Source organism: Indicator indicator, chromosome 17, assembly GCF_027791375.1.
Source record: "Indicator indicator isolate 239-I01 chromosome 17, UM_Iind_1.1, whole genome shotgun sequence".
NCBI lineage: Eukaryota > Metazoa > Chordata > Aves > Piciformes > Indicatoridae > Indicator > Indicator indicator.
This window is the reverse complement of record NC_072026.1, coordinates 13,562,966-13,581,225: the sequence shown is the minus strand read 5'-3', so window position 1 is coordinate 13,581,225 and position 18,260 is coordinate 13,562,966. Positions and strand designations below refer to the sequence as shown.

General features: G+C 38.2%; 1 protein-coding gene across 1 annotated transcript in view; it reads left to right on the top strand.

Moving 5' to 3' along the window:
- Positions 1–210: 210 nt before the first annotated feature.
- AMMECR1 (AMMECR nuclear protein 1) overlaps positions 211–18,260 on the top strand; it is a 99,225-nt gene continuing 81,175 nt past the window's right edge. Inside the window, exon 1 of the mRNA XM_054388665.1 lies at positions 211–382. Within this exon, the coding sequence (XP_054244640.1) occupies positions 211–382 (172 nt within the window). The remainder of the gene's footprint in view (positions 383–18,260) is intronic.

Below are 18,260 nucleotides of genomic sequence, written 5' to 3'. Positions count from 1 at the left end.
CTGATACCAGTGAACTCACAAGTTACTCCTTAAGTGGCTTCATCCTAGGTTCTTCCTGCCAGCAATTTCTCACTTTAATCATACACCCACAGCAACCCAGAACTTTAAATTCAGCAATTCTTTCTCAGGTTTCAGCAAGTCATTGGCAGCCTGAGCTATTTTTGGGATATTTTCTCTACTGCAGATGCAGCTCAGGAAAACGCAGGGAGCATGCTAAAGACCTGCAGCTATTTGCCTTGTACAATTTGCTCATTTCTCTTTATTTCTCTCTTTTCCTGCACTGATCACTTAAAGGACAATCTCTCTTGCAAACAAAATCCCCGGAGCCTCATTAGAGGGACTGAAGGCTCCCACACACGGATTGCCTGCCAGCCACAGCACGGTAAGGACATGGACACTTTTGGCTAGCTTTGCATTGCAGCTTTTTAAGCTTTCCTGAACGTTTATTTGTGTCCATCGCTTCCAAATCAACACTGCTGGCATGGCAGGCAGTCTCCAGCTCCTGGTCTCCATTTTCATTCCCTAAAATCCTCAGCACTTGTAAGTAACACATTTATACTCACCATGTCTTTGTGTGTTCTAGAAATCAATGACTGACACTAATTTTGATTAGTTCCAGGGATTGGTGTTTTTTTTCCTTACATTATAGCATCTTTTGAAAAGCTGTAATTTGTAATCCTGATTGAAAGTGTGGATATTTCTTTTGCCTGATCATCCCTATTTCAGGGATTATTTGCTCAGCAAATTATTCAGATCAGGGAATGTTTTTATGTATGGGAGATGGAAACATTAGAAAGAAGACCTGCTCCTGCTGATTTACAGCTATATGCACAGCTTGCACGTCTTGTGTGCTGGCTCTGCTATTCTACCTTTAAGCTGCCACAGAGCAGTGCACTAACACTACAAAGCATAAAACCAATGCAGGAGACAGAGCTGTACTCAAAATGAGCAGGTCTTATCATGCAGCTCTTTCTATATATGCTCATAGAAATGCACTGAATGAGCTCTGCAAGAATGGTGAGATTCCAATTTTATAGGACATGCTCATACTATTTTATTGAAATACTTGTAAAAATAGTTTAAGATCCTCAGAAACATTTTACTTAGACATACTACCACAGGAATGTGAACATAGTTCATGTCTAATGAATGTACAAACCAAATTCTGGGAATCTCTAGGGACAGATATTGGAAAGGCATTATTTTGGTCCTTTCCTGTACTTCAGGCTTTTTAGAAAAACTGGAATTGCTTTATGACTTATCATGTTCAGTAACAGATGACTACAAAGATTGTTCCTAGGGCTTAATATACATCATCCATATATTTGACTGCAACTTGGTGTTTGTTTTCCTGTTAGGAGAGGTTTTAGAAAGCCTGACTTTGAACTAGAGGTAGGGAGGTCCTTGGATAGGCTAAGCAATAGAAAGCTACCTGCATCTGCTTCCAGAGCAGACAAGAGCATCCTGTACAATTGTAGCCCCACAATATTTCCTGTCAAAATGCTTTGACATTACAGTCTGCAGCAGAAACAAAAGTTAGCACAATCTTTGAAACAGTATTTTAGGAACTCACTCAAACGCCACCTTTAGTTTTTTCAGTACAGGAGAATTTTTTTCATTTTCTAGCTTGTAAATGTTTCTTGAGTGATTTACAAAAGCAGCTGGAGATGGTATGGGAGAAATGTTGTATGTGCATGTGAATGAACTGAAGGTCTTTAAAGCTTGGTATTTAGTGTGGGAAAAGTTTTCATGTTGATATGCAAATAATTTTAAGAAAGAAAAGTAAAGCCATGCAGGATATAAAGGCTTATAGCTCAGAGCACTAGTAGCAAAAAAATGAAAACTTCGTGTGGTATCAATAGATCTAAGCTCAGGTTCTGAAAGTGGTATTTTTGCTCCTGAAAGCCTCTATGATACTGTCTCTGTTGCTTATGAACATAAAACGAATCTCTGAGCCTGGCTCTCTCCTCTCACTGGTGCATCTCTTTCACTGAAGTGACTGATACTGACTTAGTTTAATGAGAAATATTAATTAATCCTTTAATCCTTACCACTTTCTTCAGACTCAATCCCAAATGTTAGCACTCAGCTTGCTGGCGATCTTGAAATTTGACACATACCCCAGAGACTGCAAGAAGAAAGAAATTATTATAGCTGGATGTGTTTTGCTAAGTTAGAAAAGCATTTGATTGTTTACTGGTAACTGTATGTCGTTAGACAAGCTAAAAGCATGCATGGAACTCTAGATCCTGTATTTCTCTCTGTTTCTCTCTCTCAAAAAGAAGTTATTCTCAATACAAACAGAAGTCAATTGAAGGGAGTTCTACCAACAGGACAGGTGTGTGCAGAAAGGAGTGTTCTAGGAATTTGATGAGGTAAAACTTGACAGTGATACACCCACACAGATAAGTAATCAAGTGACGCCTGCTTGGGCTCAGTTTAGAAAATGTCATTATTCAAAATTATTATTAGAAAGACAATGTGTGTTATTTCACTATATGTGCAGAAAGGAAATAATCTGAACAATGAAGAAGCAAGTGTCATCTAGGATATATTAACTTCTTATTTTTGAAACAAACTCCTGTACACAGGAGCTCTCTGGAAGTTGAAAATCCTATTTTTGTTAGAGCAGGAATATAGACCTTGGGGACTAGCAACTCTCCAGATGTTCCCAACTTTGGATACACTCATGCTATGTTAACAGACTTTTGTGTGTGTCTGTGAATATACATGGAATCAGCCACACACAAGATACTGAAGATTAACTGACTCTATAAATATAGTAATTTATAACTCAGCAGCTACAATGCCAGGCACTCTGTAACTCACATCTAATGTTCCTTGCCTAGAGAAAAGTATATCTAAAGGGCTAATGGCTATCAATAAGAGTAATGGCTAAAGTGAAACACATACTGACAGACCATAGAACTTGGTCCAGAGTCAGAACATGAGTCAAAACCACTATTATTCTTTCACTTGAATAACCACAGAAGTGGGTGTCTCCAATTTTAACAACCTCAAACACTAAGTTACTGTGCATGAGCCCAGACATGATAAACAGTCACTTACATTCTCTCCACCTGGCTTTTTTGTTTGTTTGTTTGCTCTTTTCAATTTTAGTTTAAATCCAGTTAAATAAAAAGAAAAAAAAAGTTTATTTGGCCCTGCACTGGTCTGTAAATGGCAAGACTAAAAGTGCCTATACCTTCACTGGCTCTGTTGACATGCAGTGACTTACTACACTGCAACAACCCAAGCAGATGGCTGAGACCTTCATTAAAATTGAAGGAACAGTTTTATTTTTCTTGGCTGTCCCTTTGCACGAGACTAATACTATTAAATCCAGTTGAGGGACTGTGTTGAAAGAGGAATCATCAACAAAAAATGAATAGTACAAGAATTCTTCAAGAACTACATCTGAACACTAAATCTGTCACCGAGTGGGGCTCTGCAACAAAAACCAGACAGATTTTATTGGTGATAAGTTGGGAGGCTGCATTGATCCAGAGGACAGCTATTGGAGAGTAATGGAAATGAGAGGCTTATCAGAGACTGGAGCAAGCAGGCAAGGGAGTGGCCTAGAGTGGCAAGCTGCATGGGCCTGTAAGGACGAAGGCATTGCTTGGCTAGTCCTAGCAGCTCAGCTTTATCTTCTTGTGGCTACTGACCCCGTCAGCACTATCAGTCCCCTGCCTTCTCCCAGGTGGCAGCAGAAGCACGAAGATGCTCTGCAGCCCATTTCACTCCTCCCATGTTCATTTCTTCCCTCATCAGCCCACAGCAGGAGTATGTCTTGGTCTGTTTCTGGCTCTTACCTCAGCCTCAGCTTCTGCCTTTGCAAACAGTTAGAGAAGTACAGGGAGGTAGTAAGGACTACCTAGGAAAGATGAGATGGGGGCTACAAGGCCTGGACAGCAGGGTGGGAGTGACACAGGAATGGAGATGTGACAGGACACCTTGCGAAGAGTGTGGGAAGAGATGGGAAGACAGCAAAGTGCAGTGGCTTCCACCCAACGTGTTCTGATGTGATACAGCTCAGAAAAAGACAAATCCATGTTACAGTATGGCACTAAAGATAAAGACACTAGAGACAGTGTAGTGCTGATGATAGTCTTTGTCACACAGAATACAGCAAGAATAGTCTGTATCATAATAGTGAGCCAGGAATATGAGTGCTACTCATACAGATATCATCAGGAAAAATAATTATTTAAGTTGTATGACAATGTTGGCCCAAGAACAAACAGAGAATTAGGAGAATACACTGAAGCAGTGAGATGGGAGCAAGAATCCTGTTTTTTTGTTTGGTCTTTTTTTTTTTTTGGATAGAACATGATCAATACCAAACGTTTTTGCAAGGTGCAGCAACACTGTAATCACTCCAGGACTGTTTTCTGGATTACTGTGATACATGCTAACCAAAGTGAGAAAACAATCAGTTCCTGGATGTAATGCATGGATGAATACATAGGTGCTATAACTTTAGCAAACATTGTTTTTTGCCATCACTTGTATTTCTGTACAAAGACTAAGATAACATCAATGCAATAACATCAACTTCCTTAAGACACACAAATGAAACTTCCACTCTTTGCTAGAGAAGAATGAGCGGAGCAAACTTGGCTCTTGCTGATATTCTGAGGTGTGATGGTTTGAAACTGTCTTTTTAATTTTTCTTTGCAAAGTTCGAGCAGAGAAAGCGAAAGAGTGTAAATAAGTCACTATTGGGTGTAAGAAAGCAAAATACTGATTGTTCTAAACACTTCCATTGGATAGAAATGTTTAAGAACCACTTCTTGAAACAGAGTTTGGGCAGTCGGGGTGGGGAGTTCGCTTCCTTGCTGGGCTGTCTGGTTGCTGCTTCTTCTTCTCTTCTGGCTGGAGATAACACACTGACCTTGGCGAGCTAAGTTAACAGCCTCTTTGCTTTTAACTAGCAAACTTGCTTTAACTTGCTTTTAACTTTCTGCCCCTGGGAGGAGGTCCCTGGGAGAGAGGCCCCTTGGGAAAGTCCCCTTTGGGGGGAAGCAAAGGGGAATTGGTTATGCTTTTCTGTATAAGTTTGTAAATGTTGTGAATTTTGTATATTTGTACATATTTGTTGCATTTCATCATAGATTGTAGATTTGCTTGTAAATACAGCTTTCATCCGCTTCCAGACTGAGCTAGCCTGGTTATTGTCGGTGTGGGGGGAATTTCAGCTCACACTGATAGGAAATCCATTACAAGGCTGCACAGATTAGGGTATACTGAATTTATTTTATTTTATTTTAAGAGTAAACAAGTACCAAAACCTTATTTTCATGTAAAGATTTATCCTTTTTCACTCAAATCACATTGTAACTCGGTAGTCCAACAAGCTGCTCTTACTGTGGGTGGTAGGGAAGTCTGAGAGAATGAGAGCCTTAGTTCCTTTTCCCCAAAAGAAAATTAAATTGAATGCCACATGGATGAGAGACAGAGACTATAGTATAGATCTCAACTGATCTGTCTGTTTGGCACCAAAGCAACAGATCTCATTCACCAAGACTAAATTTTTTTGCCAAAAACATGCCAGAGCATCATAACTCCATTTCTGTATAGATTCTACAACCATATAGATTAGGGTATGTTTGACTTGTACACTTCAGAGGTCTTTTCACAGGCTGTGGTATTATTAAAGAGTAGACTATGTAGCCTTCAAAAGCAATCAGCATTTCTTTTGCAATTAAGATTTAGAAATAATTGGCTGTTCTATTTAAATTAAGTTCTGAAAGATATCCTTGAAAAACTTAGGACTGAAATTCCATCCCTAAAACTCGAATCAATCACTGCAGATTCCATAATACTTGAGTATTTAAATTCCCTCAAGATGGTAAGGCAGACTGCTCTCAGAGCAGCAACAGGGGGTACAATGTATCAGAGATTTGTTTAAAGGTGAGGTGTCTGAGGCTACACAAAACAGAGGCTACAAGAAACAGTTCTGCTGCAATCACTGAATGATTTTACCTTAACCACGCTGAAAATAAACAAATCCTTTGGATGAAAAAATTGGATTTCTGGCATGTGAGTCACCTAATTTGTTGCCAAAGCATAAGCAAAATTTTTGAAGCAGGTGAGCTGGATACTTCAAAATGTTATTCTATAAAGACTGACTTAGCTGAATCCCGTAGTAATTTTCCTTAAAACTAATTGGGAAAATATATCACTGCATTAATGTTTCACAAATATGCTTTGTAGTCTGAAAGATAGACAGATACAATCCCTGATACCATTTTTGGCTTTCTAGACATCGGCTCCAGTAAAACACAGCTGAAATAGACTCCTTAATCTTCCTCAGCGAATCTGTCAATGTTCTTAGTCAGCCCTAGTGGATATTTCTCTAATCTCTCTTATTCTTGATTGACTTTGGTTTTTGTACATGCAACAACCAGGCCAGCAATCATAAGAAGGAGAACCATTAGCAAAAGCATCTAAGGCTAAGTCTCAGGAGGTCACTGATATATCAATGACATACACCAGATCCTAACTCCAACTTCTCCTCACTATGCAATATCATTTCCTCTGCCACACCCTGTTAGTAACCAAAGTCACTAATTTTATCTAAAGCTAGAAAAGTACATAAACTCAAAGAACATAATATATCAATGCAGCAATGGCCTGCTAAATGTCAGTACTAATTTTAACAAGCACAACAAAAGCAAGCAAAATTCAGGTCTCATTAACACTGTCTCACATTTATCCCTAAATTATTTATGCTGTGACTATGTCTTTCTTGATGCCAGACAGTATTCAGCTGTCAGTCCTTAAAATCTAGAGGTACAAAACTAATGAAATGAGTCATATTTCTGTTTGCAAAGGAAAACCAAAAAGCCTCAGCTGAGAAATAGGGAAGAGATATTATAATAAGTAGGAGAAGGCCTTCAGATAAGATCTTGAACTAGTCATATTTATGTCTAATAATTTCACCATTTTAAAGGTAGACAGAAACAAATGATATTTCATCCTTGCAGAGCATGCTGACATCACACAGCCCCCGAATTTAGTTCTTTCACGCAGTTTGTGCTAGTGTTATTAATAGGAACACTAAAATGGTAACTTCACCCTGGCTCAGCTTTGACTCACTGAATGGCCTTGGGCATCACATAACCTCTGCCTCCAGTTCTCTATCTGCATAATGCATTTGTCTATTTAGTGACTTTACAGTGTCATGGGGCAAATAAATGAGCCATTTCAAAGAGTTTTTAGGTCACAATACACTGGCTTCCTTTATAATCCCAGTGCCACTTCCATAATATATTTCCTGATTTTTAACATAAACTTGGTTTTTTTTCATGAAGGCAACCAAACTATTTAAACAGAAGGAAGGACTATTTAAAACTTCCAAACTAAGCCTCCTAGGATTAATGCTTTGAAGCAAAAGAATGGAATGGTAGCTACAGAACAAAGCTCATAGTCTCATAGCCCAAAAAAACTTTATTTGGTGATGTTTTTAAGAAAGCTCTTCATTGTTCAAGGGAAAGAAATAACAGATATGTGTTTAGTAAAATCTGCACTGCAAGGTATGGCCTGGGCATATCAGATGGAAGAATCTGTCAACCCATGGCCATTATTAAACTAGCAATGAAAAGAGTTGTATGATTTTGGAATCCAAAGTGGTTCTGAATGCAAGACAGTCATGTTAATTTGACTGCGCTAGAGGACATAATCCTCAGTGTAAGTGAGATGACTTGCCCAAAGGTATTCAAGTTAATTTGATGCTTAGTTGTTGGTTTTTTTTCTGTTGTCCACTGAAACTATTAAAGTTTTCTCTAGATTCTAACTTCTCCGCTCCACGTTTGACTCCTTCTGTCTTAAAGAGAGGAAGACCCCCATCTCATCAAGGAGGCCCCTGAGGGGACTTTTAAAGCATTGACATGCAAACTTCAAATGTTCATTTAATTATAATGGGAATGTAAAGCAGATGCTAAAGTAAATTATAGAGTCATCTGACCTTAGCTTAAAATGCAAAGATGGACAAAGCAAGCATATTCATTATCAAAAGTTGCATAGTTCAACACTGATTATTGCATCAGTGAATACCAGGAGATAATCTCCAATGCTGCAGCTTTACATAGTCCAGACTTCAGGCTAACTGCTGATGCCTCATGAGACACAAGTGACTGAATCTTTCAAGGTGATAGTCCTGGATGTTCACTCATCTATCATACAGTTTTTATGACTTGATTTACTCTTTACCTGGATTAGGATCCAACTCAAAATAAACAGAGAGCAATGTAAAAGAATATTTATAATCCTGGGTTAGCTGAGACATGTTGAGCAGTATTGCCTTCAAATGGACAGTGAGTTTTTCCCCAGAGTTATGTTAACCAGGAGCATGGGTCTCCAGACAGCACAGCTCCCAGAGCCTGGTAAATGCTGTTCCATTTCTAATTATACCACTGCAGAAGAGTAAGGACAAATAATGTATTACCCAAACAGGTCTGCCCATAGGTATGTGTGAACGAAAAACAGATGCCTGATGTTGAAAGTACTGTCCACTCCACAAGAAAAAGTAATTCAGAGCTCCAGTCTAACTCACAGTTTACGTCCTCATGGAACTTGGCAACAGGACAAGGACAAAAACTTTAAAGCTGATTTAATCACTAATAATGACATAATTATTATGACATAACTACAAATTTATGATATATCTAGTCTGACAATGATATTTTAGGGTGCCAGTTCAAATGAGGATACAAAAACCCAAGTTCTAATTCATTCCCAGTGTAAACTGGCAGTGTTCCAAATGACTTCAATGAGAGATTTACTTGTTCACCCTAGTTCTGATTCTAGGTCAGCACCTTTCCAGTGTTTGGGATTGGAAAAGCCTCATTCTTAAATCCAAAGCAAGCATCTCTAGGGAGCTGGGGGAAAGACATATTTTTGTGTATCTGCATTTAGACAGAACATTTAGATTTACTGTTGTTGAAGTAACTTAGCCATATAAAGAGAAAAGTTCTTACAAAACATAAGATCAAAAAGCCTGAGCAGCAGAGCAGCAAGAGTCAGTCTAAACTACCTGAGTCTTTTATATCCAGATAACCAAACAGCAAGACTTGAAAGTTGCTTAATGGCTGAGCAAAATAACGTCTAATATACAATTCCATGGCAAGGGCTCTGAATGTCAGATGGGAAAAGGTACAAATCCTCAGCAGAAAGAGAATGCAAGAAAATGAGAAATTTGGGTACATAGAGCCCCCCAATATTACCCTGACTAGTAAGACAGGTTTACTGCAGAGGAAACATGCAGCCATGTTAAGCTGAGGAAAGAACAGAAGTAGTCCTTGAAATAAAGAATAACAAGGAAGAAAGAACAGGCAGAGTCTTAGATACATGTAATCTGCTTGACCTGTGTAAGCAACAGTCATAAATTCAAACACTAAATCAGAATGAAACGATTCTACTTTTTTGTTTTGTGTAAAACAGGATTTTGTTTTCATGAGGATGCAACCAAATAAGAATTTTGAAACTCTTGTGCTTATGCAAAACCCTTTGGTCTTGTTAGTGTGTAACTGCAGTAAATCACAGAAAGATACTCCACCCTACTGCAACCCAAACTGTGACTGCAATGAATTTAGAGATCAGAAGTAGCCCACAGCCAAACCAAAAGTACTGCAACAGAAAATTCTTGATCCTGGAGATAACACTTGGCCATAGGCTGAGCTATTTTTATACTTGCTGTGCTGAAAAAGCATATATTTAGATACTTGATGGCATTATCTGAGGGATTTTACCACAGAGTAGCTCTAAGAAGGAAAAAATGAAAATAACTGAGGCAGCCAAATGGTCCATTATGTCTGCTTAGAAGACAAAACAGTGAATAATTTATAAGTTCGATAAGCAAAACCACTGGGTTTAGGGTTTATCTATAAATACTTTTTAATGTGGTTATTGATTTACTACTTAACGATAGTTGGTTAAAAGATGAGGTTGCCCAAAATCTGTATCCATTACCATGAAAGGATAAGTGCCCAGGACTTGTTGATAGGCACTGTCTATTGACTTCACTATATTGCATAAATATTGTGGCCATATGTCAATGATTGAGTCAGGTCAGAGTGTGCTGCTCAAAACTCTCTACAAACATTGAACAAGTGAAATCTCTGAATTTGCATTTTGTATATTAAAACATAAAAAGAAAGACAAGTTTTCTTAGAGCACAGTGCTTGAACAGTAGTTGTGGAACAGCCAGGTTACTTTAAATAATGATCACCTCAATTCTCATCCATTGTGTCTATATTTTTGCAGCAAAAAGAAAAGAAATCGGCTGGGCTCTACTGCCTCAGTGGCATTGCAAGTTTCTACCACTAGAGTGTGTCAAGGCATATGTGAGGATAAAATCCCTTCATCCTCAGTATCGTTGAACGCAAACTACTACCAGCACTGGACAAAGACAAGCAGCTTGAATGTACCATTTTTCTAATTTCCTGCTTGACTGCTAGCACATGTCTTAAAGGTTATACTACCGAGAAAAGGTCTCACCCCATTAATCTGCTTATGCTGGGCACAGGGGTTTTCATGTGAATTCTGAACAACACAGGCATCCAGAAACAGTCTAGACAACTTTAAGATCCATTACACTGTGCCTGTGTTTTCAGGTCAATGTCAATGTCAATATCCCTTCCAGGCTAAGACTCTTACTTTGATGCAACACAATAACCCTGGTGTTTTGTGCTGAAAAGTCAACACATCCACTCAATGGACATAAATCTGCTCTTCCCTGCTTCTGTCTCTGCTAGAATAGCTGCAGTTAAATTTGGGGGGGGAAACCCCACAGACCTATGCAAAAACTGAAAATCTACTGTTGTGCTGAGAATGGAGATGTTCTGCTGTATTTAAGAAATCAATTTAAAGAGAAACTATAAAAGTCCCTCTCTTTGATAGTAAAAAAAAAAAAATCAGAACAGTTAAAATTAGAAATGCGTAGGCATAAAGCATTGCCAGTATCAAACAGAATATGTGGAAATGTACACATTTGGAAATGCTAAAAATCAGGTTCTGCCTCCATACATTACTGAATCAAGGCTTGGCCCCTTCTCCATCTGTAAAACTGCACTGACAGTGCTCCCTTCCTCTCTCTTTTTGCTCATTTTTGTCTCTTTAGATTGCAAAATCCTGTTAGCTGTTTTGATTACAAGGCTATCTCTTAGTAATGGTTTTTCACTGTCCATAATGTCACTCTTTTGCTGAACATTTTAGTTACTAGATCAACTCTAGTAAATTTTCTTTATAATATATTAAAACAACCCCCCAGACAAAACCCTAACACCCAAACAACTACGATATGAGAGACAGGAACCCTACACACAAATCTCTAGTCACACATGTGTTCTGAATGCAGACATAGCACCTGAATTCATTATCTACTTCACTTCCCTTAGGAAAGGTCTGATAAGCCTTTCTGGGAATCATATCAGCTTCCTGAGCTTCCACAGGTCCACAGTGTTGATGATGACTGAGCAAAATACCTCCTGAAATGCTTAAGTATCTCTCCAAGCCAGCCACATAAGGTCAATACGAATAATGAGAAGAACCTCAGATCTGAAGATTTAGCCTTTGAGTTGCCCAGATCAGCTTGAGAAAAAGACAGAGCCTGGCTGTTCCCATCTCCTGCCCTGTAACTGTATATGAAAAGTATAAATGCTGTATTTATTTGAAATGAACTGGTGGCTGACAAGAGAACAATGAACAAAGAGAAGAATAGGAAGCTGAAAGAGAATAGGAACACAAAGTACAAGTGAAAGATCTGTGATGGATAAGATCTCTTCTACTCAATGTACACTGAGCTAATGATACATTAGGTTGATATGCCATAATCACATTAGAAATGAGATATCCTCCTGCTTACGTGTAGTCTGCTGAAATCATAAATCCTTGTAGACTATATTTTCATCCCAAACAACAGGAGTGCAGCATAGGCAGTCTGCAGCAAGGCTCAGGGTCTAACACTGGTACAGCATAAGGGAGGAACTACTGTCCTTAACACATTGACAGTGGTGTAAGCAAATATCTTTTCACAAGTCACATAAAAATTATCAGGACAGTGTCTCGTGAAGATTTCATAAACAGAGCTTAGCAAGTGAACTTTTCTCCAGTTCAGTAATCAACCCAAAAAGTCAGAAAGAAGCAAGCAGAAACCTCAGTTCACAGAGCTCATGCAGAATATTTTTTTTTCCTACAAAGTAAAAATCCCAGTCATTTTACTTTGGGGTAAACCTGAAACACTACATTTAATAAAGTGTTTCATGACATTTTCTTTAAAAATGTCTTTTCTTTTTTTTTTTTATTTAGACTAATTTTGTAGAAGAAAATGGTGTTTCAGTTTCAAAAGATGATGAATTTCAGTGTGTTACAATATTTCCTTTAAAAATTAGAAAATGTTTTCACATTTTTCCTATTGTTTCACTTGAAATAATTTGTCTAGTTCAACCCAATCTAAAAAAAAAATAGCCCCAGTCCTTTCAGACCTCTGTTATGCTAGGAATTTTAAAATAAGTTTTAAAAAATTGAAGCTCTATTCATAAATTCAAGCAACATTTTGGTCCTATAGTCTTGGGAAAGGAAATACCCGAAAGCTTTTCTAAAATAACTTTCTCTTTCCTGACGCAGTGTCCCCAGCTATTGCTCATCTCCTTGTGCGGTGGTAGCTCTTCCCTCACCAGGGCACAGTCCCTCATTAAACATTTTCTACAATTAGAGTGCAAAGGCTAGAACGTGAACTTGCTGCTTTTATAAAGAGGGAAGAACACCCAGGAGAAGGTATTTAAATTATGTCCTGAGGCAGAATGAAGCTGATTTATGTCAGGGATTATTTTTATCTCTCCAGTCAACTAGAAGTTATGCAGCATAGGCACTGACATGCAGCACTGGTTTGTACCAGGCTCTGACAGTGTTTGACAAGAAAGGGAACTCAACAGCAGGAGGAGCTCTGCCCTTCTGCAGCCCTTCACATAGTCCTCGGAAGGGGTTGCCACCACCAAGGCAACCACACAGGAGCTGCCTCTGTGCTCAGGTAGGCACCACATCTATCCAGTTTGCATAGTTTAGGCAGTACAGGACAGACTGCACTTGCGGCTTGCCAGAGGAAGGACAATGTTTGGTTTGGCTCCTGCATCTACCACTTCTCACCTGTCCTGGCATAATGATGATGGAAAAATGGGATGGTTATGGCAGAATGCCATGCTCTGATCTTCAGTCTCATACTGCCACTAAACATCTCTAACCCATGTTCAGATCAACCATGCATAGTTGAACCTTGAAGAACTAGGATCTTTTTCCCTTCTTTTTCAGCTGGCTCTGGCACATATAAGAATCTATTCTTCCATCCTGAGACCTCAATCCAAAGCCCATGACCTTTCCTTTGATTTCCAAAATCCTTGAATAAAATCCTAACCAATTACCTCTGCACAATAACAATAGGCAAACAAAACCAAAACATTACAATCAATAAATTAGCTCTGGAAAAGGAATGGCTATTTCCTCCATGCTTTGAAAACAGACAGTGTAGTTATTGAGTGTTGAACATGTAGAGGTACATATGCAGGTGCTTGAAGGAACATGATCTAAAACATTAAACCTCTGCATTTAGTTTTCATAGAGTAGGAAAAACAGTAAAAATCTGCTACAATAAAAACATAAAGCAAATGTTTCCAAGCAGCCTACTAAAATAAACTACTTGGATTTAAAAATTCTCTTGCAGTGAGTATTGCATTGCATGTTTCCCATGCTTGCAAGCAAGAATAAATTCATTATAAACTAACATAAACCCACATTTTCCTGTACCCACTGGTGAACAGGCAGTGATGTGCAAGCTCATGAATAAGAAATTCAAATGTGTTCATACCTTAATAAATGTAATGATGTATATAGCTGAATTGTAATCATCATTCCTAAATTACAATGGGTAAGGAATTAATTGGATTCTCCTCATCTTGTCTGTTGGCTATGAGATGCATTTTGTGTGTTCCCTAGCATTAAGAAAGGGCAACAATCTGGAAAAGGGAAGGGTTACATCCAGAGTCCATCAGGTAGCTTGAACTTTATGATAATGAGGTTTTATCTTTTTTCTTCTTTTACATTTTCTAAGTAAAAATACCAATTATTTTAAGAGACTTTCCCATCCTTTGAAATAAATAAAACTGCAAATCAATGAGATATCTTATAAAGAAAAAGATAATTATCAAAATAGTAGCTAAAAGGAATACTACTTAGAGCAACTTGCATACTGTAATCGCTTTGAAATTTCACACAGCACGTCTCCATAAGAGCTAAGATGTGATTTTACATTATTGAATACAAATGTAGAGACTGCAGTGGATATGTATGTTTTCCCGAGGAACCTAACCCTAAGTTCTTAGATTTAAATTAGACATGGGAGGAAATTTTTCTCCATGAGGTTGGGGAGGCACTGGAACAGGTTGCCCAGAGAAATTGTGGAGGCTCCAAGTCTGGAAGTATTCATAGCCACTTTGGATGTGACCTTGAGCGACCTGGTCTAGCAGGAGGTATCCCTGCCCATGGCAGTGGGGTGGAACTAGATAATCTTTAAGGTTCCTTCCAACCCAAACCATTCTCCAATTCTTGACATTTTGAATCAGAGTGGCAAAAAACACTGGGACATAAGATGGGGTAATGCAAAAATTAAAGAAAAAAATTCTGTAGATGCTTTCTGCTAAATACATGGTACATACACATGACACTCACAAGCTTTATGCCTTTCTTGGCATGAATTTTTATGGTAACTACTTGGAAGTAGAACATAAAGATTAGAACACACATTACAGATTTAGCACATATAAAAATAGCATTCTGCCAACTAAACTCCAAAAATGTATTTGAGACCTAAATTATATTTGGTTATCCTTTTTCCGTGTTCTGAGAGGATTCTCATATCATTCCTATGAGATAACGACATGTAATAAGAGCAGATGAAATTTGCACAGCAGTTTGCAAGAAAAAGAACTATTTTTAAATCTTTGTTTCACATCAACAAAGCTGGTAATAACAAACCTTCTGGTGAATAAATTATTAGCAATTAGCCTTAATTTGGGTAGACAAATGCAATTTGAGAGAGGTTTGTTCCCTAGCAGTAAAATAACAGGCTGAGGTCACTTTAAAGAACTGCTTGAAAAGCAGTGTATTATTAGTATTTCAATCACTGCCAATTACCTTTACTTACTATAATTATTGTTTCGTAAGATTTAGAGCAAACATGTTTTGCTATCTGCTGCAAGATATCATATCACAAATTGAAGTGATTCAGAGTGAGATTTGTCTTACTCTAAGCACATTGTGAAGCCAAGACTTTAATCCTAATATAAAATTTCCAAATCTCCTGACAATTATACCTGTCTCCTTCCAAAAAACAAAGTAAGTCTTGTATGAATTTTCCCCTTCCTTCTCAGAGATGGCTGATCCACTGATTCTCTTAGTCAGGACTCACCTATTCAAGTCTTAATTCCTTTCTAACACTTTTCCTTTCCTCATTTTGCAAAGGAATATTAATGACTAGAGTTGTCTGATTTTGTCAAAAGTCATCAATTCACAGCTTTCTACTAGCTTTGTGGAGTGTGTTCCCTTTTTCCACAGAAGGCTGATGCAACAGGACACTGCTTCACCCAGCAATTTAAGATCAAACACTGAAATAACTTAACTTGGAATCAAATGCTTTGGTAATGAACAGGAAACTATCTGAGAGTGTTTCTCATGATAATGTTTTACACACTAATGTCGGATGATGACCAGCAGTGGCCTTGCTGAGAAAGCATGTGGTCGGACGTTGATGACCAGAGATGATGTGACACTGACTTTAGTGTCTGACTCAGTATTTCAAAAGCAGACTGTATTTTGATGTCCTAACTTCTAAGTGGTGTAAGATAATGCCACCAGATTTTTATAAGTAAAAAGTAGACATTTTCCACTGTCATCAGCTGGTGGGCTAGCACAGCATTTTTGTCCTCATGCACTCATTTACATTAACAATTACTTCAAATATTGACAATCACAAATTTATTGTAACATTAAATGCTGTATAAACAAGTCACTATCCTCCCAGCAGATGTTAAATGTTTTAAAGCAGAAACTTTAGAAGTTTCATAAGAAATACATTCATAACGTATCAGCTTTGCAAAACAAGCCCAAAACCTCCAAACTTTTAACTATCTTTCTGGAGGGAAAAAAAAAAAAAAAAGATGAATATGCATACAAACAGCTATTATTATGTCCTTGTTCTTGGAATCTGTGAATGGATGAACACGGTGGTTCATACCACTCACATCATACATCACAGGCAGGTTTCCTGCACTGTCCTCATGGGACCCATCAGAACTGAAACTATGCATTAAGACAGTAAGTGTAATCAAACCACAGACTTCAGCCAGCAATCCACAGGACTCAGGAAGGAGTTAGTTTCCCTGATGCACCATTAGTTTCCTTGAAAAACAATCAGGTTTTATCTATGAAATTTAGGTTTGGGCATTTTTTCACCTCCCTCTGAAGCATCAGCTCAGGCCCAGTTGTGTGGACATGCACGTAAACTCTACCCACTTGAGTCAGAAGTTAAATCAGATCATACCAACAGACCATTAAAATTAAAAGCAATGTAATTCATCATTGCATAAATCAGACTCTTCCACTGTCAGCTATGCAACCCCTAAAACTCCTCTGACGGTTCTTGTTCCAAACCAGATAATTTTATATTCATTTAACAGTTTCTCAAATAATTCACAAACTTTGTATAGCACAAATGGCTTTTCTGATATTTTGATTTATTTTTTCCAACTATTTAAGTAGAAAAGTATACTATTGTGTTACTGAATTTTGTGTCTGGTGACAGTGAACTTCTAGTTTTCGTGACCATGACTGTACAGCATGGCCCTCATCCTCTGCAATCCTGAGAGTCTTCTTTCTCTACTTCATACGCTGCATTTTTTTTTACAGTCCTTTTTCTCAAGTACACCAGCTAAGTTGGTCTTAAAGTCTATCTCATAATGGACTGCAGCTTCAGACCTCTGATTAATATACAGCATGATCACATTTTCCTTCTGATACCAGTATGACAACATAGCTGATAGCAACATAGAGCCTAGGCTGTTGCTAAAGAGAAGGGAACTCAGGAAAACATGTGACTTTAATGCCACTTTAATGTGACTTTAAACACTATATGCACACAAGGTCTTGCACATTTCTCCTATCTCTCTACTGGGAAGAGGAATACACAAGTCACATATGGCATTAAATCTCTATTCCTTGGATAACCAAGAAGGACTACCCACGGGGTCAGAATTCATACAGAAAATCCCAATCTTCTTCATTCCACCTACATAAAGGCTATCAAAATCACATGTAAGATTTGGAGACAAAAATTCTACCCCGCTTTAGGTGCTGACAGCACTAAGAACAATCTTAATTTGATCGCCTTCTGATCCCTTTTCTGTTTCTGTCCTTGGTGCAGGTAGTTCCAAGAACAGGATTTTCCTTATTCCCCTTCCCTTCCTCCGCAAGTCCTCTGTGTTGTTCTCTGAACTTTGTTCTTGGCATCTCTTGCTTCCCTCTATGCCTGTCAGACAAGGCAACCTTTGGTACCCTTTTTCTCTTAGTGTCACCACAGGACAGAGGTTACAATGCATGGAAGGGCTGTCTCCTGCCAGGCTGTGAGCACTATGTTAATGTGACAGCTTGGCAAGTATTTGTCAATGTCACTTCCAGAAAAATAGCTGTTCTGAATGTCATATATACAACCACCTAGCCATCAACAAACCTAGCTCTAATATATATTTCAAATGAGCTGCCCCCAGGCACTCATAACATGAGGACATGTCAGTAGCCATATGTGCTGTAATCCTCGTCTTTATACATATGCCCAGCATAATCCTCTCATGCACCATATACCTAATCTTCATTCTCTGCTTTGGAAGCAAGATTAATCTAAAAAATTCAGAATTAATTCAAATCATTAAACAGAATATGAATCTTCATTACTTTGGCTACTAAGCAGTTAAAGAATGTGGCAAATGACCAGATCATCACTCTGCGTTCAGTTTCGGCTATATGCTGTGCTACCATTTCATTTCAGGTTCTTCAAAGCCCTGCAGCTGAACTACAGCAGAGTACTTAATGTAGAATTGTATCTTTTGGGGGAATGTGTTATTTTTAAATGCTCAATAATTATGAATTCATTTGCCATTCTTTTTATAAGCAGGGGATCATAATGAACTCATCTGTTATTCATGTGAATGTCA